This window comes from Mus musculus, chromosome 12 (assembly GCF_000001635.26).
Source record: "Mus musculus strain C57BL/6J chromosome 12, GRCm38.p6 C57BL/6J".
In the NCBI taxonomy this organism is placed as follows: domain Eukaryota; kingdom Metazoa; phylum Chordata; class Mammalia; order Rodentia; family Muridae; genus Mus; species Mus musculus.
The window spans coordinates 55,056,334-55,081,944 of record NC_000078.6 but is presented as its reverse complement, the minus strand read 5'-3'; the positions used below and the strand labels follow the sequence as shown (position 1 = coordinate 55,081,944).

Here is a 25,611-nt window from a genome sequence, read left to right as displayed (position 1 = left end):
ATCTTTGCCTCCCAAAGCACATGGAAAAAATCCGATCTTTAAAAGGAAAAGTGGGCTGGAGAGACAGCTCATTGGTTAAGAGCATTGGCTGTTCTTCTAGAGAACCCAGGGTGAATTCCCAGTACCCACATGGCAGTTCACAACTAAATCCAGGAAAACCAGTTCCAGGGGACCTGATTCCCTCACACCAGCGCATTAAAAAAATAAATAAAATAAAATAAATTTTAAAAAATTTAAAAATGGCTAATTAAAAGGAAGAAAGCTACTATTCCAGTAGCAGGCACAGAGAGTTACAGGAGTACTCCTTGTATAACAGTCTTTATTAAATCCCAAAATACTAAATCTGTCATATCAAAAAGTTGAGGTAAAGAGGTCTGAGGGAAATGTCTCCCTCCTCTTCTGCACTGATGCAGCTATGTCATTGGAACTATATTACTTAACCCTCTTCTATCCTTGTAAGCCTATTAGGAAATTAAGGGTAGCCTTCAAAAGCAAATGACTCAGACAAATCTCTTAAGGGGCACATTAACTGTCATCACTGTCCTGTGTCTCTTTTGGCCTAACTAGAGTCGGGCTATATTATATACTTATAGCCTTTTTCATCCTCTGTACTGCTAGAATCTTCATGTTAGGAGCACTGTCCTTCATTACTTTATCTCTTCAGCTTAAAAAGAGAAAACAAGAAAAGAAAGCCTCAAAAAAAATTGTTCAAATGCATATCTAACAACTAAGTGAAGACTGGTAACCGAAAAGCTGATTAAGAAAGTTTCAACAACAAAAAATACATTGTCACTAGCTTCGACTTATTAAAGTCCTTAGCACATCTTATCACTGTCGCGGAACTAAAAGTTCTGAACAATATGCTAACCAACATGTTAGTAAACACTAAAAGATAGGAAAATAAACCCTAGTATATGTCAAAAGGCTTTGGGGAAATAGCTTTATCTAAATTCTTGTTCGGGAATGCCTTCCATGAGCCAAGCCTACCAATGCTTACTTATTTGGCTCGGGTAAATCTGAAGACAAATTAAAAGGGTAGCAGCGCAGCGTTTGGTAAAGCTTGCAGTGGAGGGCAAGAGTAAAATAAAAGTGTCAGTGCACCTCAGCCTCGGCGATCACTGCCCGTGGCCACCCGGGAAGACTTCCGCAGAAGCGGCGCTCTAACTAGGGGTTCCCAGGGCGGAGCGAGGAAAACCCCCCACACTCACCGCAAAAGGCGCCACTAAAGCCGTGGCCCCACAGGGCCGGCGAGCCCTTAGCGAGGCCCCACGCCGCCGAAGGAAACCCAGGAACGCTGGAAGCTGAAGGACAGGGACGGAGCCCGTCGCCCAACTTCCCAGCTCCAGAAACTAGGGGCCCAGCGCCCAACACAGTGAAGCCAACTCCCACCAGCTGGAACACCGACGACTGCCACCGAACCTTCCGCCCAATGAGGAGACGTCATCACTCGGCGGAGTTCAGCCCTTCGTGAAAACACACTTCCGCTTCCGGGGCACAAAGCCCCGCGTCTACGGCTCCCCCGAAAGGATAGAAGGGGTGTTTCTTTGCTGGAGCTGACCTTTGACCTTAGTGTTCTCCCTGTACGTCACTGCCGCGGCAAGCTAGCAGCGAGACAGGACCTCCTCGGGTGCGACCTCGAGGAAAAGTCAGGACTTAGGGGAAAGCGACTACGTGAAAGAGTGCAGAACTCCGCAAGGGCGCGCGGCCTAGGGCTTCTGAAGCCGCGGGAGGCGGGGTCCCGGAGGGGCGGGGTTTGGCGTTTCGGCTCTCGGGATTGGACGATCTGAGGAGGGCGGGGTCGCAGCGCGCGTGTCTGGCTGCGCGTGCTCAGTGAGAACCTGCTCTTGGCTTGTCCGCGCACTTCGCCATGGACTTTCAGTCCGCTCGGAGAGCTGTACTTCAGTTGCTCGGAACTACGGCTCCCGCAGATGTCCCGGCACTGCTCCACTGGATGAGGACTACCCGTAAGCAGTCATGGCTAGAGCCTGGCAGTTGGCTGTTGGATTTAGTCTTTGGGTACCAGGGAGGGGCGGGGCTAGGCACCAGGTCTCTTGGTCGCTGCATACCCTACACCTAGTCATCAGACTGCATTTTAGGATTCGATACCTGAGAATCAACTTTAGGTGGTTTGTGATTCCGGTGCTGATTTTGGGCAAGCTTCTAGAACCTCTTTGTTCAATTACTCGTACAGGCCGATACTACTTGAAAAAGCTCTGTGCAAGAAAGGTTTTAGGCTGTGGAGTTATCCTCAAGGCAAATAAAATCACATATACCTAGTACATTTATCTTATACATGGTAAAATAGACCAATTAATAATCTTCCATGGTATGGGGAAGAAAAAAAACACTTCTTTTTAAACTGTTAATAGTTAATATGAAAACTCACAAATTAGAATCGAGGAAATGAGGTGATTAGATCTAGTTAATGGATGAAACTTTTCTTTAGCAAAAAAGGTAAAGCCTAGTGAACGCACTGTTTTAGTTATATACTTGTCTCTTTTTGAGAACTCTACCAATGTATGCTATTCTGAAAAACACTAATCCCCAAGGTTACTTTCATTCAGCTCCTTAAAGTGTTCTTATTTGATAAGACCTTCAGTATATTTTTAATTTTTGAGGCAAGGTCTCATCTAGTCCTGCTAGACCTCCAAGTTAACAGAGTATGACTTAGAACTCTGATCCTCCTTCGTCCATCTCACCTGCCCTGGTGCTGAAGATCAAACTCAGGCCTGTGCTCTGCCTACTGAGCTACACCCTCAACTCCAGCTTCCACTTTTAGATCTTCAACCTCTGACCTTTTAGGAAAAATATTCTTGGTGTAATTCAAGAATTGTTGAAGGTTTTGAGAGATTATTTTAAGTGAGGTACCAAACTAAAGATTGCTTGAGGCATATGATAGCTAAGTGTATCTTGGGAATGCAGGAACCCAGGCAGTACTCTGTGGTTATATACACATATAAGAATAGTGCTTCAAGATGGGAATTTACAAAATAGGGTTTTTTTGTTTGTTATTTTATGTATATGAGTACACTGTCGTTGTCTTTAGACGCACCACAAGAGGGCATCAGATCCCATTACAGAATGTTGTGAACCACTCACTATGTGTTTGCTGGGAGTTGAACTCAGGACCTCTGGAAGAGCAGTCAGTGCTCTTAACTGCTGACCCATCTCTCTAACATATTAGGTTTTTTTTAAAGACATGGTCTCACTATAAACATGTTGTCTTCTATCACTTCATTAAGCCTAACATACCTAGTTGTTTTTTTTTAACCTAACTAACCTAGTTGTTTATAATAGTACCAACTTCCTTCTAGCTTTTCTACATACCTCAATATCAGGTCATTTATTCCAAAAGCATTATTAACTACTAAAATACAGTGTTGGAACTGGAGAGATGGCTTATTGGTTAAAGGTTCAGACTTACAACAAAAAAATGTATTGTTGGCTGGGGCAGTAGTAAAGTGTAAGGGGTCTTTGCGAACACCAGAACTGGCAGAGTATAATTATATTGAAATTTTTCTCAAAGTAATTGTTACTTCTTCCATGAAGGTGGGTTTCAGAGATCGGGTATATATGTTTCCTTAAGGGCCTAAGTGAGGATCTGGTTGGTCTCAGATAGATAGCACAGAGGTAGGTCATCTGGTCCTGCTGGTGGGAGCTTGGTATGTCCTGGCCCATCAGATAGTGCCAGGATCACCTAGTCCAGTGGGTCTCAAACCTTTCTAACACGTTAATACAGTTTCATGTTGTGGTAACTCCCATCCATAAAATTGTTTTCCTTCCTGCTTCACGGCTATACATTTACTAGTTATGAATCATAACATAAATATCTGAAATACAACCCCTATGAAAGGGTCATTCAACTCCCATAGGGTCATGACCCACAGGTTGAAAGCTGTTGATCTAAGCTATTAACCAGCTCCAGTCCCAGCCATCTGAGCAGAAAATGCGTTTTCTAATCTTTTCCCCTAGAAAGACAACTTTTATGTGTTAATCATACTGTTTTCTGCAGTGCTGTTTGTGAGTGCAAGGACCTTGAGTGTGCTCCCAACAGCAAGGTGCTTGGTACACAACCATGAGGACCAGAGTTCCACCTCTACTTCTCATAGCCTCCATACTACTAGGATTGCAGGTGTAATCCCACTGCTGCCTGAGTTATATCCTGTGTATTGGTATAAAAAGCCAGTCAGTGGTGCATAGCACATATAGTCCTAGCACATGGAATCCCAGCTCTGGTAAGGCAGATATACTGATCCCTCAGGGTCCCTACTCAGCCAGCCTCGCCTAACTTGGTGATTTCAGATCCCATTAAGAGACCCTGTCTCAAAAACAATGTGGAGGCAGCTAAGGAGGAGGGACATAGGTTCTCCTCTGGCATCCACATGTATGCATACATAAAATACACAAATGGACTGTTGCCTTTTCTGGCACTTGTGCAATTACTAAAATAACTTCCCTCTTAGCCTGATTGAGTTATTTGTAATTCAAGTCCCCAGATTTGAAGCATCCGTTGAACCTCCATTGTTCAAAATTGGATTGCCTTTAAATTCTGTTCCAGATGTTAATTTAGTAAAAAAGTAGTTCCAGTATCACTGAGTAAAAGGTATATTTTTACTCTTGAATTTTATTTTGTGTGTATTGGGGGTCGGGAGAGCTTGTCACTGTGTGCATGTAAAAATCAGGACACTTGGGGGAATTGGGTCTCTCCTTCTACACTACATTCCTGGTATCAAACTCACGTTGTCAGGCTGGGTAGCAAGGGTCTTTACCTGAGCCATCTCACTGGTAACATTTTTGCTTTTTAAAGATTTATTTTTATTTATGTGTCTGTGTAAATGAACGCCAGGTGTGCCAGTGTTTCAGGGCTTAGAAAAGGGTGTTGAACCTTTTGGAGATAGAGGTGCAGGCAGTTGTGAGCCTCCTGAGCTGAGTGCCGAGAAGCAAACTCAGATCCTCTGTAAGTCCTCTGCAAGAGCAGCAGCAGCAGCCAGTGATCCCAAGCACCAGGCCACCTGTCCATCACCTCACCCTTCCCTTCTACTCTGGAAGTTTGTGTAGCTGACTAGAAAACAACTTGAGTTTCTGAAGAACAGCTTTTGTTTGGTTGGTTGGTTTTGATTTTTTGAGACAGGGTTTCTATGTGTAGTTCTGATTATCCTGGAACTCACTCTGTAGACCAGGCTGGCCTTGAATTCACAGAGATCCACCTGCCTCTACCTCCCGAGTGTTAGAATTAAAGACATTCACCACCACATCCAGCTCTGTTTATTAACGTGACTATTTTAAGAAACTAGATCACTTAGCTTGAAGGAGTATTTTGTTTCGGGTTTTTTAAATGAGGTTCCATTATATAGCCCATGTTAGCCTTGAACTGGAGATCCAAGTTCTCTCTGCCTCCAAAGTACTGGGATTGCAGATGTGCCATCTGCACCTGCCTGTGTTGCCAATCAAAACAAGAACTATATTAGTGTACCTGTCTATTCTGGTAAGTGATAAATACACACAGTTTCAACATTGACGTTTTGATTACCCGTTCAAGTTACATTTCAGCACGTAAGTGGCTTGTTGGTTGGTTTGTTTTAGCAGATCTCCTGTAGCCCCTGTAGCCTTGACTTCCCTGAGGCGTTCAGGATGACCTGATACTTCTGGTGCCCCTGCTTCTGCTTCCTGGCTGCTGGGATTTCAGGCCTTCTTCGCCTGCTTAGTTTATGCAGGGCTGAGGGTAGAACTCAGAACTTCATGCATGCTATGGCAAACAGTCGACCAACACAATTGCTTCTGGACCATTTTCCAGCAAAAGTGTCATGATTTCATTTTTCTTTATGGTTAAATAGAATTCTATTGCATGTATGTGCCACATTTTCTTTACCTGTTATCTGTTGGTAGACATCCATATTGACTCCATTTCATAGGTGTTATGTGTTTTAGTTAGGAAATGTGGCATGTTTGTTTGGTACATTGTGTTCTAATTCATTTGCATGGTTTCTAAAATTAGTTCATTATATAGCTTAAGTGCAACATGCTTTTTGTTAAATATATCTATTTCTTTTTCTTTGGAGCTATTATTGTAAGTTTATAAAATGTGTGATGTTCTATTATTATTGTTGTTGCTATTCTTTTATGTGTATGGGGGCTTTGCCTGTATATATGTCTCTAGTACCACATATGTACCTGATGTCTGAGGAGACCAGAAGAGGGTTACACGTGGTTAAAAGGCACAATGTGGGTGCTAGGAATTGATCCTGGGTCCTCTGGAAGAGCAGCCAGTGCTCTGAACCACTGAGCCACCTCTCCAGCCTAGTCGTAGAGTTTTGTTTTGTTTTTAGATTATTTGCTCTATGTTTGGTATTTTGCTTGAATTTATGTGTGTGTACCATGTATATGCCTAGTGCCTGCAAGGGTCAGTAGAGGGTTTGGCTCCCAGGAACTAGAGTGACAGACGGTGTGAGCCACCATGTGGGTACTGGGAGTGAGTCCAGATCCTCTTCACATGCTCTGCCACTGAGCCATCTCTCCAGCCCATAAATTGTGCTTTTAATTTCTGTTTCTACACATAAAGGTTGATTGTTCTCTGTTATTTTATTTATTTATTTATTTATTTATTTATTTATTATATGTAAGTACACTGTAGCTGTACTCAGATACTCCAGAAGAGGGCATCAGATTTCATTATGGATGGTTGTGAGCCACCATGTGGTTGCTGGGATTTGAACTCGGCACCTTCGGAAGAGCAGTTGGTGTTTTCTCTGTCTTTGGCCACAAACAAGCTTTTCTAAAGTTTGTGCTTTTGCTCTGTTTTCTGTGTATGCTTAATAGTGGTTCTGGTTTGCAGACTTCTAGTACCCTGGAGAGTCTATAGTAAAGATTTTAAAACAGCTTACTAGTGTGTACTTCCTCAGATTCTGTGGTAACTAGACTTTCTTTCCAGTTTTCTGAGCTCTTTTGTGATGTCTATTGGGTTGTTTATCGAGCATTTAGTTGTATTTAGAAGAGAGCAAGGGAAAGTGCTCATCTTGTCTGGGACCAGAAGTCTCTTTAATGATGGGGCTGCATAATAAGTATCATACAACCTAGTACTTACTTGTGCTCTATGCGCATTCAAGGTAGAGACTTGGAAGACCAGGAGGGGATAATATAGGTCATACAGTCAAAAATTAGGAAGAACATGGGAAACGACTGAGGTGCGTCTAGAGCAAAAATATCAGGGAATAGTGAAATAGAAAATGAGAGGTTCAGCTCACACCTCTTAGAATGACTGTTATCAAAAATGACATGGTGGCAAAATGTGAAGGAAAAACTATTGTTGTTTATTGTTGATAGATCATTTTAGAAAGGGGTATGGGGGAGCCCTCAAAACACTAAAAATAGAATTAGCATAGTTACCAACTCCAGTTATGCATGTGTGTGTGTGTGTATCTATATATATCTCCAAATGTATTAAAATTGGTATACCGAACCTGTGTGTACCCCTGCTTATTACAGCATTGTCTACAACATGCAAACAGTCGCTATGAACCAATGAATAGAATTTTAAGACATTTTATATATTCACAATAGAGTATTACTCAGCCTCTGTTAGTTGTGTGCATGCTTGCTCGCTCGCTCACTTGCTTTAGTAGTGGCATTGACCTAGGGTCTCCCACATGCTAAGCACCAGTCTTCCACTAGACTAAACCTTAGCCTTTAAAAAGAAGAAAATTCGGGCTGGTGAGATGGCTCAGTGGGTAAGAGCACCCGACTGCTCTTCCGAAGGTCCGGAGTTCAAATCCCAGCAACCACATGGTGGCTCACAACCATCCGTAACAAGATCTGACTCCCTCTTCTGGAGTGTCTGAAGACAGCTACAGTGTACTTACATATAAATAAATAAATAAATCAAAAAAAAAAAAAAAAAAAAAAAAAAAAGAAGAAAATTCTATTACTCGAAACAACTTAGATAAATGTAGAGAGTATTGTGTTATGTGAAATAAGCCAGGCACCGAAAGACAGATCCTGGATTATCACACTGTAGTAGTTTCTTTTCTTATCTCTATGGCCCAGATAACCTCACAAGAGGTAACTTAACTCGTTACTTACATCTGCACAACCAACCAGGAAGCCTAGACCATGTGCTGAACCCAGGGTCTTTATCCCTCTAGTCCTTCCCTACAGTCCTCTCTTCGCCAGCTAGGTTCTTTGTCCACAGAGTTCCGCAGCATCCCTAAACAGCGCTACTAACTGAAGCTCAGGGGCTCAAACACATCCAAAGACTAGCACTCGCGTGTTGAGTAGGAAATTGCCAGACTTGGAGAAATGTAGGACAGGAGTCACTACATGCAGGAGAGGGAATGCAGTGAAGAGGGGAGATAGTGATTGTTGGATACAAAACTGGGGGAGGAGCAGGGGTTTCAAGACAAGGTTTCCCTGTGTAGCCTTGGCTAGAACATGCTCTGTAGACCAGGCTGGCCTTGGATTCACAGAGATTGCCTGCCTCTGGCTGCTGAGTGCTGAGATGTAAAGGCGTGGGCCACCATCACCCAGCAAAAAGCAGATTTTTAATAGACTGATTTGGTTCTTCTGTGAACTATATATGTATCCCAGGAAAATATAAAATTATTATTTGTTAATTTAAGATTAAATTGAAAAAAATTAGGACAGTTAGACTATGGTGTCAAGGGCTTTAAGCGTGAACAGTGAAGTCTGATACATTGAGAAATAGGAAACCATCTAAAACTTGTAGGGAAGGGGAGTGGACGTGAGATTAAAGAAGGAGATGGGTTTATAACCGTTAGGAGGGAGTATGTTACACTACGGAACTTGTGAGAAGTTAACGGGTGCCATGTGAGGTGGTCACCACTATGAGTCCTTAAAGTGACAAGAAGAGGACAGTACTAGGGCTGCATACTACAGAGGACAAGTAGGGTTCTTAAATTCTTACAATTAACATTTGTGTTCACACTCGTGTGCACGCTACATTCGTGTGCACACTACAGTGCAAGTGAAGCTGGCTTTGTCAATGGTTCTCTCCTCCCACCTTTGCTTGGGTGCTGGTAACCAAACGTGCACAGACCTGTGACTGACGCTAGCACCATTTCCTGCTGGACCATCGGTCTCACCAGCCTCCAAAGTGGGATTTGCTTCTTAGGCTATCAGCCCCCTGGGTGTTTATTTCCCATATATTTAATTAAATGTGAGCAGAACTTCTAAAGGATTGATGTTGCCCTGTGGAGAAACTCTTTCTCCTCTCTTCCCGCCTGCTTCTGTATCGTTTGAGAAAATCTTAACTGTCCTTAGGCAGTCAATTAACACTTCTTTAATCTTTTTCCAAAAGGTTAAAGTTTCCAAAGAACTGTTACTACACCTCCTGCAATAGCTGTCATACAGGTTAAAAGATGTTCAGTCTAACTAGTAATTGAACAAATGCAAATTAAAACAACCAAGTTTGTTTTTCTGATTATATCCAATGCTGAGGCAGTTTGATGAAATATATATTCTTTTGCTGTCTTGAGCTTGGATTTTGCTGTTTGTTCCAGGCTGTTCTTGAATTTGTGACCATTCTGCCTTAGCCTCCCACCAGTAGGAAGGGAGGGTAGAAAGAGGAGTGCTGGGATTAAAGGCAGGTTAGATGCCGCTGCACTGAACGAAGACCACCCATCCTTACTCCTCTGTCAGGGCAGTTTAGTAAAATCATTCAGAAAATTGGAAAGTACATTGCAAAACCCTTCACCATGTCTTAGTACTTGAGTAAGAAAACAGTCAGAGCTGATGGAGTCCTTGCATGCCTTTCTACCACAAAAGTACACACACAGAGACACACACACATGCACCAACAAGTTAAATGTAATTTAACATCTTTGTAAAATGGACACCATGGTGCATTTCCTTGATTCCTAGCATTCAGAAGGCAGAGGTAGCCAGATCTCTGTGAGTTCAAGGTCATCCAGTTCCACAGCATAACTTTCAGACCAGCTAGAGCTACATGTTGAGAACCTTTCTCAAAATCATAATTTTTTGAAGGATAATGTTTCAGCAGCAGATTCTCCCCCCCCCAACAGTTTGATTATATTGCCCCAGGCCAGCCATGAACTCCTGGGTTCAGGAAATCCTCTGGAATAGCTAGACTCACAGCTGTGTGCCACCAAGCCTAGCTCAGTAAATTTAGTTTCTTAGTATAACATCATCTAATATTAAAGTGAATTCAAAGGCCAGAGAGATGACTCAGTGGTTAAAGGACCTGTTGCCACACTCCGCTCTGAGTTCTATCCCTGAGACCCACACGCTAGGAACTCACGGGCCTCCCTCCACACGCTGTCCTCTGACATCCACAGGCACAGTGTGGCTTGTGCACATGAAGTAGATAAGTATGTAATGAATGTTTTAAAAAGTGATTTCGTTTTTACATACTTCCATAGTATATCAGTTGCCTTTCTGATATTTTTATAGCCATTATTAGGGAAAAATGATTTATTAGCTAATCTTCTCTAAGTTACATCTCAATCATTATAGATAATAAAATTAATTTTACCTATCTTAGCTAAAATTTCCTTTTGAAGTCTGAAAGTTTCTAATAATTGTGAATCTGGGACAAATGAATAAAGAAAGCCCTTGGAACAGAAAAAGAACATTTGGAAAAACACATATATGAAACTATAGCTTATCAAAATGATCAAATTGTGCATGTTTTCACTTCTTTTTTTTAAGATTTATTTATTTTATGTATGTGACCACACTGTAAAGATGGTTGTGAGCCTACATGTGGTTGCTGGGAATTAAATTTTTTTTTAGGACCTCTGCTCGCTCTGCACAACCCCGCTCACTCAGGTCAACTTGGCTCACTCAGTCCCTGCTTGCTCTGACCCAAAGATTTATTTATTATTATATATAAGTACGCTGTAGCTGAGCACCAGAAGAGGGTATCAGATCTCATTATGGATGGTTGTGAGCCATGTGGTTGCTGGGACCTTCAGAAGAGCAGTCAGTCAGTGCTCTTACCCACAGAGCCATCTTGCCAGACCATGTTTTCATTTCAATCATGAAATTAGTAAATTTTTAAATTACTTTGAGATATGTGGAGGAGGGCACATTATGTACATTTGAGTTCAGGCACTGGTAGAGGCTCAAGGTTTAGAGCTGGAGTGATACAAGGTTTGGGGTGTGGGAACTGAACTTGGATCCATATAAGAACCGTCTTTGCTCTTAACCACTGAGTCATCTTTCAGCCCCTGATAATGCTTTTTAAAATGTAATTTTCGAAAATGAACTTAAGGTCGGGTGTGGTGGCGCACACCTTTAATCCCAGCACTCGGGAGGCAGAGGCAGGCAGATTTCTGAGTTCAAGGCCAGCCTGGTCTACAGAGTGAGTTCCAGGACAGTCAGGGCTACACAGAGAAACCCTGTCTCAAAAAACCAAAAAAAAAAAAAAAAAAACAAAAAACAAAAACAAAAACAAAACAATGAACTTAATAAACATTGCTGATCCTCAAATGTAAATAACTTCTTGAATGATGGTTATGCCTGATTACAATTCTGACAAAATTTTTATTATAATTATTAATATGTGTGTATGTCTGAATATGTGTGGGCATGTATGTAGAGATCAAAATATAACCTGTAGGAGTCAAACTGGGGATCAAACCCAGGTCATTGGGCTTGCACCAGGTACCTTTCCTCACTGCGCCAACCTTCCAGCCCCCTAAGGCAGTGTTCTAAATATTCCATTTATGTTCTCATTTAACTCCCAAACTCTTTTGATATGGGATGGTTATTTTCACTTTATAGATAAGGGCAACTGAGGCTCAGAAAGGAGTAACTCAGCCAAATAATAAGTTGGTGGCACAGGATTCAGATTCAAGCAGTCTACGCAAAATCCACTCTTCAGTCTCTGTTCAGATCCTCTAGAGATAGCATTCCAGAGAGCAGAGGTGAAGCTAGATGAGAGTAAGGTTGACTGTTTAATATGTAAGATCCCACTAGAAACAGCACAAAGCAGTCTGCAGTTACTGGAGAAATCCCTTCTACCTTGGAATGCAATCAAGTCAGAGCTCTCGGGGTTTGTTTTTTTTTTTAATATTTGTACCATGTCTAAGGTTCTTAGATGTAAATGACTATATTTGAAAACTTGCACAACCTGGTATCCCTTGAATGCTCATGCAGTAAATATATAGCATTAAAGATAATGATACCATTCAAACTGAAAGAGAAAACCGATTGAGTGTTACAGAGAGGCAGATTCTAACTTAGCCGAACCAAGACATCCTTCCCTAAATGTGCTCAGCCCTAAGCAGCTGTGTATCCCATATCAAGACACAGTATTCTGTGTATAGTGGTACATGGTACTCTGCCACTTGGTAAAAGAGGTCATAGCATAGCTAAGATCCTTTGATTTTAGAAGGTAACCTTATATCAAGACATTGTTTTGTTAACACAACTGTAACTAAATGTAAAGAAATTGGGCCTTAGGATGTTTTCACTTAATATAACGAGATTTTTGGTTTTTGTTTTTTAAGAGTCATGGTGTGAGCAAATTAAATTTGAGTCATACAAGTTCTCACAGACTTGTTTTATCTGTAAGAGCAACTAAGTAGATTCTAGGTATTAATTAACACCTTGGGAAAATGTAATTAGATTTTAGGAATATGGTGGAAAGGCCATGTTGGGGGGAGGACAGTGCCACTTAGGACGTCCCACCTAAAACAGCAAGTTTGTTAACTCTATTTTGTTTCATTATAAGGTATAGTTGGCCTCCTAGAACTTATGAATCAGTAACTTAGGATATTAGGCTAGATGTATAAGGGAAGAAAGAAAAAGGCCTTCACATATCAGCTCAGAGCCAAGTAGTCTATTTCAGTGTTGATTCCCCTTGCTCAAGTTATGCAAGCAGAGAATGTTCCTGTGCAGAGAGACAGACTGACTCTGTGGCAAGGAAGAACACCTTCCTTGTGGGCATTGGCCACAGCTTTCATACCTCTACGCGCCTTCTCTCTAGCATCTGAGATGCAGTTAAACTTAAGGCTCTGTGTCCTAAATGTGGTCTAGCTCTCTCTCATTCAGGTTGGTTCTGTAGCAGTGAACTGGCTCTGTATATGAGAGAACTTTGCAAGCTATGAAACATCTCATTTGTAGTTATTTATAACATAAAAATGTCATTCTAAACAAATACAAAGTATCCTGTTTAAGGAGGAAGCCTTGTAGGGCAGTGGTGGCCCATGCCTTTAATCCCAGTGTTTGGGAGGCAGAGGCAGGTGGATCTCTGTGACTTCAAGGCCAGCCTACTCTACAGAGTGAGTTCCAGGACAGCCAGGACTACACAAGAGAAACCTGGTCTCAAAAAAAAAAAAAAAAAAAAAAAAAACAAGCAAACAAAAGGAAGAGAGCCAGGCTTGATGGCCTCACACCCTTGATCCCAGCAGAGGCAGAGACAGAGAGTTATGAGTTTGAGTCCAGGTCTTCATAGTTTGTTTGAAGCAAGCCAAGAGTACATAGACATACCTTGTCTCAAAAAAAAGGAGGACGCCAGAGGCCACCAAAGTAACTTGGCGGGTAATCTGAACCTGAGTTTGCTCCCAGCATCCCACGTAGAGCAAGAAGAACCAACTCCTCAAAACTGTCCTCAGACCACTGCACACAAAATAAGTATTTCCAAAAAATGTTCTTCAAGTTTTTGGGGCAGTACTCTGCCCTGTCTGCTTTTCTCCATGTGAGGGGGTGCGCGAATCCCCAGTGGTGGCCGTGCTCACATCCTCTGCAGCTCTCGTGCCCTTCGAGATGGTGCGCATCCTGTTCGAGGATATTTTCGATGTGAAAGACATCGACCCAGAAGGCAAGAAATTTGACCGAGTATCCCGGCTGCACTGTGAGAGTGAATCTTTCAAGATGGACCTCATCTTAGATGTAAACATTCAGATTTACCCTGTGGACTTAGGTGACAAGTTCCGGTTGGTCATAGCTAGTACTTTGTATGAAGATGGTACCTTGGATGATGGTGAATACAGCCCCACAGATGACAGGCCTTCCAGGGCTGACCAGTTTGAGTATGTCATGTATGGGAAAGTATACAGGATCGAAGGGGATGAGACCTCGACTGAAGCAGCCACACGCCTCTCTGCATACGTGTCCTTTGGGGGCCTGCTCATGAGGCTTCAGGGTGATGCCAACAACCTACATGGATTTGAGGTGGACTCCAGAGTTTATCTGCTGATGAAGAAGCTGGTGTTCTGAACTTTGTGGGAAACCAGACTTGCTGCTTAGTCACTCATGTCATGGACACTGTTCAAGCCTGTGTAGAAGCTGTCGGTGTTAGCCTGTAAAAGGGGCGGAACTCTGTCCACTGTGGGGACATCTTCAGTTTGTCTGAATCCAGTGGAAAACCGACTTGTCTGTAAAAGGCCGAGAGGGAGAACTTAGCATGAATCTGAAGTTGTATATGATTTTTTTTTTATTAAAGTTTACTTTTTCAGAAAAAAAAAAAATGTTCTTCAAAAAAGGAAACCAGGTGTGGAGGAATACATCTGTAATCCTATCATTTGAAAGGTTGGGGCAGCAGAAACAAGAGTTAAGGCCCAGTGTGGGCAATTTGAAACCATGACTCAAAAAAAAAAAAAGAGAAAGAAAGAAAGAAAGAAAGAAAGAAAGAAAGAAAGAAAGAAAGAAAGAAAGAAAGAAAGAAAGAAAGAAACTGGACATGGTAGTGCCTGCCTTTAATCCTACCTCAGAAGGCAGAGGCAGGTGGATCTCTGAGTTCAAGGACAACCTGATCTACAGGGTAAGACCTGACTTTAAAAAAGGAAGGAAGGAAGGGAGGGAGAGAGAGAGAGAGAGAGAGAGAGAGAGAGAGGGAAAAGAAAGAAAAGAGAGGAGAGGGAGAGAGAGAGAGAGAGGAAGGAAGGAAGGAAGGAAGGAAGGAAGGAAGGAAGGAAGGAAGGAAGGAAGGAGATAATTGCTTTTCCGTCTGTATTGGAGGCAGGTGGCTGCAAGCAGCCAGCGTGCATTCGGAGCTAACCGCTACCAGGCGGGCTGCCTTGTCCCGGCGTACACCTTAGTCTAGCGAAGATGGTGGGCCGGAACAGCGCCATCGCCGTGGGCGTGTGCGGTGTCCTCTTCATCAGGTACTGCATCTACTTCGACCGCAACAGGCTTCGAGAGTGAAGAAAGAAACAGAAGCTTGCTAAGGAGAGAGCTGGGCTTTCCAAGTTACCTGATTTAAAAGATGCTGAAGCAGTTCAGAAATTCTTCCTTGAAGAGACACAGCGTGGTGAAGAGTTATTAGCACCAGGTGACTACGAGAAGGGTGTGGACCACCTGACAAATGCATTGCTGTGTGTGGACAGCCTCCGCAGCTGCTGCAAGTGTTACAGCAGACTCTTCCTCTTCCACCACCAGTGTTCCAGATGCTCCTGACCAAGCTTCCGACCATTAGTCAGAGAATTGTAAGTGCTCAGAGCTTGGCTGATGATGATCTGGAATGAGCCAGATACCAACAAAATAAAATCTCAGTAAAATAATTTAACAGTTAGCTTGGAAGCTGGTCAGCTCTGGGGGAATAAGGGCAAATTGTGCTGCCATGAACTGTCCCACACTGGCATCTGCCAAAGTGAATGTGAATGTGTTCTGTTTATTTTTCCAGTGAAAAGTATTTTGATAGAGCTTTTCATTTTATAAATACACTGAGTTAACCAAAGGGGGGAAAAAAACAAAAAAAAAAAGAAAGGAGATAATTGTGTGCTATTGCATAATAAGATGACTCTAGATATCTAGACATAAAAGATTTTGAATATTTTCACCATAAAGAAATGTCAAATGTATAAGAGATATTTCTGACCTGATTTAGATATTTAATAATGTAAATATGCATCAGAACATCTCATTACTTTGCATATTATACAATTTTATTTATACATTAATTTTATCATTTTTACAAAATGGTCATAGTGCTGTGGAGATTACTCGTGGGTGAAGTGCTTGCTATGCACACATGACACCAGAGTTTGGATCACCAGCACCCACTAAGAGGCTGGGCATGGCAGCCAGTGCCTGTAATCCCAGTACTGGGGAAGAGGAGAGCGGAGGCCTGAGACTTACTGTCAGCTAGTCTAACTGAACTGAACTGACAAGCTCCTGATTCAGTGAGGGAGCATCAAAACTTATGGTGGAGAGTGGTTGATAAAGACACTCAACATGGACGCCTGGTCTCCACCGCAGGTGCATATGTATAACATGTACATAGAACGTATACAAATAACAACAGTTTTGGAGGATGCAAAAATGGTAGAAATGGGATGATATTCCCTTCAAGATGTCATTGATTTGTTTCTAGAACTATTTATCTTTCTCTCTCTTCCTGTTGTAATGCTGGAGATCAAAAATAAGGCTTTGCATTCTCTAAGCATCTGTTCAGCCACTCAGCTTTGCCATTAATCCACATGCGCAGCAATTTCTCTTTTCTTTTCATTTCTCTTCTCTTCTCTTCTTTCTTTCTTTTTCTTTTTCTTTTTTCTTTTAGAGATGGTTTCACTGGGTAGTCTAGGCTGGCTTCAAGCACAGCATCTTCCAGCCTCAGCCTTCCTGAGAACCAAGATCACAGGGACCCATAGTGGTAATAGTCTTTTCAGAGAAAGGTAAACTACTTTGTTTTCTAACCTACCATTTTATTCATAGTCTTCCCCAGTCTACATTTGGCATCCTAGAGAGAAGCTCACTCTAAGAGTGCTTCATTTCCAGATACGTTATATTCTATTTTAGATTGTTTATGAGCTACTTACAAATAATATAGTTTAACCCATAGAAAGTGGAAACTACAGAAAAATGAATCCCATTTTGTACCCTTACCTAGATTGGCCCACTATTAATCTCTTACCATATCTTTGCCATTTTTATTTCTACCCTTCTACCAGACCAAGTGTTGGTCAGAGCATTTTGTTTTGTTTTAAGATTTATTTATTTAATGTAAATAACTGCACTGCTGCTGTCTTTAGACACACCAGAAGAGGACATCGGATCCTGTTACAGATGGTTGTAAGTTACCATGTGGTTGCTGGGAATTGAACTCAGGACCTTTGGAAGAGCAGTCTGTTCTCTTAACCACTGAGCCATCTCTCCATCCCCAAATAGTACTTTTTTTTAAAAAAAGGTTTATTTATTTATTTATTATATGTAAGTACACTGTAGTTGTCTTCAGACACACCAGAAGAGGGCACCAGATCTCATCACGGATGGTTGTGAGTCACCATGTGGTTGCTGGGATTTGAACTCAGGACCTTCGGAAGAGCAGTCAGTTCTCTTACCCACTGAGCCATCTCTCCAGCCTGCAAATAGTACATTTTAAAAGGCTATGACCAGGGCTAGAGAGATGGCTCAGTGATTAAGAGCACTGACTGTTCTTCTAGAGTCCTACATGGTGGCTCACACCATCTTTAATGGGATTGGATGCCCTCTTCTGGTGTGTCTGAAGACAGCTACAGTGTACTCATATACATATATAATACATAAATAAATAAATCTTTTTTTAAAAATAATAAAATGTACTATTTGTTGCCTGGAGAGATGGCTCAGTCCCCAAGAACCACATGTTGTTGGCTCACAACCAAACTTCAATTCCAAGGGATTTGATGTCTTCTGACTTACTTAGAAACACACATGGGGCACACACATACATACAGGCAAAACACTCATGCACATATAATTAATTAATTTTTTTCAAAAATAATTTTAAAGAAATATGCTATTTTAGCCAGGCATTATAATACATATCTGTAATTACAGTACTCCAGGAGGCTGAAGTAGGAGGATTGCTTTAAGTTCAAGGCCTATCTGGATCTCAGAGTAGACTTTATGTCTAAACAAATAATATGTATATTTATTCTTCATCTTTTGCTGTAGTGAATCAGAGTCACATGATTTCAAATAGATTATCTAGTTGGTGACAATATTACTCTTGTTTATTTGGTTTATGTTTTAAGACTGGGTCTTCTGTAGCCCAGGGCAGCCTCAGAGTCACCATATAGCCAGTAATAATATTAAGGTATGATCTTCCTGTCTCTTGGAGTTACAGGTACAAGATAGCACATCTTGTTTATGAATTGCTGAGAACAAACTGGGGCCCAGTACACGTAGGCAAGCACCCCACCCCTGGGCCCAGCATCCCCGGCTTTACTCATTGCTTTACATCATCACTTTCACAGCTTGAATGCATTTTATTGGAGTCAGTATGGTCAGATTGAGGCTGTCTGTCTTCTAAGTCATCCTTGAACAATAAGAGTCACGTGGTCAAAGATGTAATAGTTTATTATTTATTAGTGAGTTTAATACCCTGGAAGGATGAATAGTACCCTAAAGGAGTACTTACTATTCATGAATAAAAAGAAAGCACTTTACTACTTATTTTCTTGAATCTCTTTGCTTTTATTTGATAAGCAGTTTGGAGAAAGAAAAAAATTAATTTTATTTTTAAATGTATGTTTTTTATATTTATTCTGTGTGTGTGTGTGTGTGCGTGCGCGCGCGCGCATGCCCCTGTGCAGCTCTATAATACCTGTGTAGAGGTCAGAGGACAGCCTGTGGGAGTGACTCCCTTCCTACCCTGTGGGTTTCAGAGATTGAACTGAGGTCATCATGACTTTTAAGAAGTGTTTTTACCCATGGAGCCATCTTGACCGCCTGAAAAATTCCCCATTTTAAATGGACCTTGGACTAGTGCTGCCATGTCAGCGTTTAGAAGACACCGTCTGTAGTCAGTCTAGGAAGGATGGTGAGGGTGGGAGGTGTTTCTTCTTCCTTCTTACTCTTTTTTAAAATTTTATTTTTATTTTATATTTAAACCACTGAGCCATCTCTCCAGTCCCTCCTTTTTACTCTTTTTCAGGGGATTTTGATGAATTTACTCACGATAATAATGACATCATGTTGAAAAACATAGCTGATGACCTTCGGAAGTGCTTGCCTGTAGAAGCTGTGCTTTGCTCGGAACATCTGGCCCTTCAGAAAGTATGTTAAACCAATTCGTTTCTTTTTGTCCAATTCAAGAAATCTATTTTTCCCCAACCCTTGACTGTAAATTTGACTTTAAGCAATTTCTCACTTAATGTTTCTGTCATGTACCCCTTTCTTTGAGGCTTTAACCTTGGCTTCCCTGGCACTATTTACTCAGTGAGTGCTTTGCAGAGAATCCTGTTTATCCGCCTATTAAAAAAATTAAGTGTTAACAGGCTGGCTGGCCTTCTCCCTTTATAAACATCTGAGCCGAGGAATTAAATCCTATGTTTCAGGTTTGGTTTGTTGTTGTTGTTTTTTGTTTTGATGGGAGTGCCGTTTGTTTGATTATTTGGTGGGTTAATCAGGTTTTATGGCTCAGGTCTTCCACTGTAGAACTGGCTGGCCTCAAAATTGAGGTCTCAGCCAGTGTAACACCACACTAGCTGAAAGCCAGAACACTTCAATAGTCTTAGAATAATGCTGGTCTTCAGAATGGATCTCAGAAGGACAAAAAGTAAGCCAGGCAGTGATGGTGCATGCCTTTAATCCCACTACTCAGGAGGCAGAGCCAGGTGGATATTTAAGTTTGAGGCCAGCCTGGTCTATAGAGCAAACTAGTCTGCAGAGCAAATTCCAGGAAAACCAGAGCTACACAGAGAAACCTTGTCTCAGAGGAATAAAGAGCAAAGTACAAGGTAGTGTTAAAGTTGAGGTTTCAGAGTACAGTTTGGGGTGTTGTTGGTACTGGATTTGTAATACAGTTGGGGTGCTTTTAATGTTTGTATCAACACCGTGCTGTAATATAATTTGTCAATAAGGAAAAGCATTTATTAATAATATAGGCTTTAAAAATACTTTGACATTTTTCAAAAGATAATAAAAAGCATTGTAATTCAAGTACATGGGTGGCTAAGGCAAGATTGTTGGGAGGCAGCTACATGTTTTTAGCATATTTTATGTTAAATATATATTTAATGTATAACACATTATATGTTTATATATCATATATATAACAGGTTTGTTCATTTGTTTGTTTGTTTATTGAGTCTATATTTCTCTGTGTAGCCCTAGCTTCTCTGGAACTCTCTCTGTAGACCAGGCAAGCTTTGAACGCAGATCCTTCTGCCTACTGAGTGCTGTGATTTAAGGCATGTGCCACCACTGTCTGACTTATTTATTTTTGAGACAGTTTCACTATAGCCTTGGCTGGCCTAGAACTTGCTGTGTAGACCAGGCTACCTTCAAAATCTGCCTGTGTCTGCCTCCCAAGTACTGTGATCAAAGCATGCACTACCACACACAGCCTGTTTTGTTTTTTGATACAGGCTGTGACCCAGGCTGGCCATTGAATTTACTATATTGCTTAAGCTTGCCTCAGATTCAGACACTCCTGCCCCAGTCTTCCAAATGCTGGTATTACAAATGGAAAGCACCATGCGCACATATATAAACGTGCAGTTTTAATAATATTTTAGCAATTTGAAAGCTTGACTTTCTGAATAAATATAACTTGCCAGGTATTTTGATGGTAATTGATATGTAAGACTCAGAGTTAGATCTTAGCCATGTTTTGTGATCTTCCAGATTAAAGACAGAATTATCAGTGTCTCAGTTAAAAAAAAGGAGGAGGAGGTGCAGTAAGCAGGATTGCAGCAGCAGCAGCAGCAGCGTCTCTGGGCCTGTTGTCAGAGTAGCAGAGCGGCCACTGCCTGTTGTCAGAGTGTAGCAGAGCGGCCACTGCTGTTCTGCCTTATTTAGCAATAAAAGAAGCTTCTGTGAAATCAGTTTCCTTTGATGTCTTTCCAGATACGACAACAGCCAGAGCCCACAGTGCATGTTGATGCATTCCTTTATGATGAAGACTTTATTGATACATTATGTGAGGAAGGAAAAATGAGCAGAAACTACTGTACGGTGTGCGGCTCACACCGAACAGCGCCTTTGGGTACGCATCCAAGTCTGCAGAGCCGTTACTTAAGTGGCTTTTATTTTTTTCCTGTCTTTAGTGTGTAAATTTGTAATCAGAATATTGAACATTTTGTAGGATAAAAGCTAACCCCAAGCATAGCCATTACCAAAACTAAAAGAAGGGAAAATACATAGAAATATTTCCTAAGGGCCAGCGAGATGGCTCAGTAGACAGAAGGCTTGCTATCAAGTTTGATTACTGGGACCCACCCTGTAGGAGGAGAGCACCAGCTTCCTCAAGTTCTCTGACTGTCACATGCACATTGAGGCACAAACAGCCTGCACTCCCCTCACACACCACACGCTGAGTAAATAGATAAGTGGTGAAGAGGAAGATAGGTGAGATGTAATAGAGTTTTGGTTTTTAAAGTAAAGAAATATCTATGAGGATTAATTTACTCAGTGCCCTACCTAGAAATCTTTTTTCACATCTAGAGATTGTTTAATCAGAGATAGCTCTGATCCAGAGACTAATCAGACGTGACTGAGAACAGAGGACATGCCTCCTACTTCACATGCTCAAGAGAGACTGATACACAGACCACATGCTGACTTCCCGTGAGATAGTTTCCCTGCTTAGCAAGCCAGAAGGTGATAAAATAGACAGGCAACTCTGAGAAATGTTTATTTGGGCTTTGTTTTGCCCAAGTGACGCATCTCTAAAGATGACATTCATAGGATGGAAAAAGATGTGGCTGGGAGCTAGAGGAAAAACTGAACCATGAGTAACTGCAACACCATACATCACACAGCTGGTTTGTAAACATTTATACAACTACGTTTGACAAGATTAGCCTCTGTCTCCCCAAGTTATAAATGATGAGTAGACACCCAGAGCAGCTCAGATAACTAATGAATCTAAGATGGTTGTCACCATGAGTGACTCTGACAAGCACTCAGATGACAAGGGGTTTGTCTAGCTTCAGGATCCCCCAGAGGAATTACTGGTGTGCTGAGGGCTTGTGAGGGTGAGGATCCAAGGGAGGGGAGACTTCGGTGGCCTAGCCCCTCCCACCTCTGAGACAAAGGCACACCCCATATCTCTCCCTGAAGGCTGGTCCACCTGCTTCGATTTAGTTTCCGTCTTGGGGGTGGGGGAAAGCTGTTATTGTTGTTGTTGTTTGACCAAGATAGCTCCTCTTCCTGACATTATGTAGGACATGATACTGTGAGTCTTTTGAGTTCCCTCCAGGTCAGAGGAAAGCCAGAGTCAGTCAGTCATGGAAACTAGGGTGCAAAACTTAGACAGGGATAGAAATGACCCCAGCTAGCCAGGTGAGGTGGTGCAGGCCTAATCCTAAAACTCTGAGGTAGAAGTAGGCAGAGCTCTGTGAGATCTAGGCCAGCCAGAGCTACACAGGGAGACCTTGTTTCAAAAAAAGAAAAAACAAAACCAAAAAAGTCACAAACAAACAAAAAGCATAACTTGATGCTCATTCTCTTCTTTCTCCAGGATTTATTTCTCACTCCTTCTCCCTCACGGAGTTGAAGTTCATTTATCATCATGTACTCCCTGATCTGTCAGGAAAGGTCTTGGTTGACGTTGGCTCCAGACTTGGCACAGTCCTTTATGGGGTAAAGTGCAGCTTGTGGACATACTCAACATGTGGAAAATACTTTCTCCTGCTAGTGACAGCTTTGCCTGCCACCATCCAAGGTGACAGCTTGGCTTTATTATTAAAGTAACAGGATAAGGTTAAAATAGGATCCATTGGCAGGCTCCTAAACTCTGCTTGATGGTAATAATTGGGTTTGGAATTTCAGAGACGGCCCCAGCTGTCCAATTTCTTCTCCTGGTTCATCCCACAACACAAATGACAGCTATAAACGAATAGACCATGTGGCTGACTCTCTCCTTTCCCCTCCCCACTCACTACCCCCTTCCCCTTTTTTGTTTGTTTTGTTTTGGAGTGGGGAGGGGAGGGGGTGTGTTTTTAATATGGCCCAGCTGGCCTCAGAATCGCTATGTAGATGAAGATAACCCTGAAGCCCTTATCCTCCTGCCTCAGCCACAAAGCACTGTGGCTGAGAATGTCTCCATGCCTGGCTTCTTTTTCTTTGTGCTATATTAAAATAAAACAGTACAGTGTGTTTTGATAAGAATTCAAAAAACTAAAAACTGTTAGGCCTAAGAAACTTTTGGGTGGCCATAGCGAGTCCTTTACTAGCGCTGGATATCTGCTTCCTTGTCTTTTAAGTGTACACACTGGGTGATGGTGACATCTAAGAATACATCATGTCCAATTTTCTGTGTCCCAAAACATGCACATTTCTTTTGTTTCTAAAATCTAACATCAATGTGGCTCTTGTTATAAATTCAAGTCATGAGTACTTGACGTTCTTAAATCATTTTGTCAAAAAAATTCAGATATGGTTTCTGGCTGTCATTAGAACTTGCTAAAAACAAACAAACAAAAAAAACCAACCCTGGAGGACATAGCAGCAGGGACTCCTGCCCGGAGCAGGTGCTGTCAGGTTTCAGAATTGCTTCTTGCTTTAGGCAGAAACTTACTCTTTAATGCTTGGCTTAAACTTTCTGTGCATAGATGATGCAGTTTGGTGGCTTTTGTTACTAGTGCTCCTGGTGTTTCGGGGTGGGGTTGGGTTTGAGACTTACCAAATCACAGGCTGGCCTTGAAGGCGCCTCACTCAGCCTTCTGAGAGAGGATTATAAGTGCAGCCGCTTTGCCTACCTTGCCCCATAGCTTTAGTTAAAGAGTATTGCCAATCTTAGTGCCGTAAGGTGAAGGGTAGGAGAGGAAGACACCATTCTCTGGCATGCCCATGAGCACATAGACCTATTTTTCAGATACACATACACACACAGAAAGGGGGGGGGGGAGAACAAAGAGGAAGGGTAAGGAAAGAAAATAAGAGCCATGCAAAAAATGTAATGTCAAATAACTGACGTCACAGTATAGTATCAGTGTTGATAATGTGAATATATTGATTTTTTTCCTACAGTAGATCGCTGAATCTATACTAAATTCCTTAATATTGACATATGCACTTTGAAACATGTTAGAAATAAATATTATAAATATGTGTGCTAAAGCTATAGATTCAACCTTGGTTTTTGCATGTGTTGGTAGGCAGTCATCTGCAGGAGCCAGCCATGGTGGTACATATCTCTAATCTTAGCATCCAGAAGATAAGTCCAGAGCCAATCTGTGCTGCATGAATTCTGTCTCAAACAAACAAACCCTTAAACAGAAGGTTACCTGGCAAAATTAGCTGACTTTTTCTTCCAGGTTATCTTTTGTTACTCTCTGACAGAACCATGGCAGTTTCCAGCAGTTCCCCTTGTTCTTGTTAACTGATTGGGCTGGTTGCCTTCCTTCCAAATGGTGTGTGGCTGTGACTGCATTCCTTACAGATTGACTCCTGGACGTAACTTCCCTCCGCAGAGGTTCTGCAGGCTGACGAGACCCACAAAGCTTGGGAATGGGCTCATTTTCATTGTTCCCACGCTTGCCAAATGCCCAGTTTATCAGGAAACTTTACAAACCAGTCTTTAAAAATATAGCTAATAAGGATTAATAACTTCAATCAAATCCCTGATGGGAGAAGTTCTGAACTCTGTGAGTTTTAGAACAGTTTGGTTTTTACAGCTCAGGCAGACATAAGCCTGTACTTAGGAGCTGACTATTTTGTGACAGGCCGTGTCTTCCCATTTCAGGGTTACCTTTACAGCTCAGCAGTGCAGCTCTGTGGGGTAGAGCTGAATGGACAATTTTGCCAGTTGCAGGAAATGATCATAAAGAAATACCAGTTCGGTGACAGAATAAAGGTACCTTTACCATATTTTTTTATTACTTCTATGACTCTTTCCTAACTGCTTCTGTATTCTCACAGTACGGCTACTGTGTGGGAATGCACTGAGTTGACCGGCTCTCTTACTAGTGAGTGTTTCCTCTGTTTTCTTCCTGTCAGACGGTTTGGGTAACGGAACTGTAAATAACTCTCCAAGGCTGGCTGCCAGTGTATTTTATTAAACTGGAAATTGAAGGGCTTGCACCCCTCATGGTTGCTTATCTTGTCAACTAGGAGCTGTTGTAAATGTCACAGGATAGTGGTCATTAGGGAAAGATGCTTCTCTTAGGCTAGAACAGGGTTCCCCTTTCTTCTGTAAAAAAAAGTAACAAGATAAAAGATTTGGGGTTTTGGTTTTTTGGAGGGTTCTGTTTTCTAATGCAGTGATCCTTGAAATTGCACTAAGATCCTTCTATGTTCCTCATGGCAATGCAGAAAATATTAGCAATCTCTGATGTTAAGGACAGCATAACATTGGAAAAACTCAGTGAGTTAAAGGTCAGGGGGCTGGAGAGATGCTCAGCAGCAGGTAAGAGGGTCTGCTGCTCTCACAGCTGGCCCAGGTAGGGCTCCCAGAGCCCACATCCAGTGTTCACAGTGCTTGTAAGATCAGCTGCTCCTGAGCTGATCCAGCATGCTCTTCTGGTCCCCACAGGCACCTGCACATGGTGTGCAGACAAACAAGCAGGCACACGGACATGGAAATGTTTTAAAAGTTGAAGGATGAAAACTTCATCTTTCTGATAAAGGTTATTTTATATTCCCACAGTGTTTCTTTTCCCCACCCTCATTTTAGAAATGTAGAGATAAGCCAGGCAGTGGTGGCACATGCCTTTAATCCCAGCACTTGGGAGGCAGAGGCAGGCGGATTTCTGAGTTCAAGGC

The 25,611-nt window shown here is 41.9% G+C and overlaps 2 protein-coding genes and 2 pseudogenes across 7 annotated transcripts in view; 3 read left to right on the top strand and 1 right to left on the bottom strand.

The window, feature by feature from the left end:
- The window catches only part of Srp54a (signal recognition particle 54A), a 34,892-nt gene extending 33,423 nt beyond the window's left edge, over positions 1–1,469 (bottom strand). The window contains exon 1 of one of the 2 annotated variants that reach the window (XM_030246710.1): positions 1,209–1,469. The gene's annotated coding sequence lies outside the window, so the exon portion shown is untranslated. The remainder of the gene's footprint in view (positions 1–1,208) is intronic. The other variant, NM_011899.4, reaches the window with a different exon arrangement.
- Positions 1,470–1,710: 241 nt separating this feature from the next.
- Positions 1,711–25,611, top strand: part of 2700097O09Rik (RIKEN cDNA 2700097O09 gene) — a 34,574-nt gene continuing 10,673 nt past the window's right edge. For 2 of the 5 annotated variants that reach the window (NR_030764.1, NR_155260.1), the window contains exons 1-5: positions 1,835–1,964; positions 18,836–18,957; positions 20,752–20,890; positions 22,367–22,570; positions 24,593–24,703. Coding sequence is in view for 3 of the 5 variants with exons in the window: in XM_006516271.4 (XP_006516334.1) it covers positions 1,868–1,964; positions 18,836–18,957; positions 20,752–20,890; positions 22,367–22,488; positions 24,593–24,703 (591 nt within the window). In the remaining 2 variants the exon portion in view is untranslated. Of the gene's footprint in view, positions 1,965–18,536; positions 18,722–18,835; positions 18,958–20,751; positions 20,891–22,366; positions 22,571–24,592; positions 24,704–25,611 lie in introns of those variants that run through there. The other 3 variants (XM_006516271.4, NM_028314.2, XM_011244186.3) reach the window with 3 other exon arrangements.
- Gm7511 (predicted gene 7511) lies at positions 13,651–14,434 on the top strand (annotated as a pseudogene).
- Positions 15,028–15,616, top strand: Gm46350 (annotated as a pseudogene).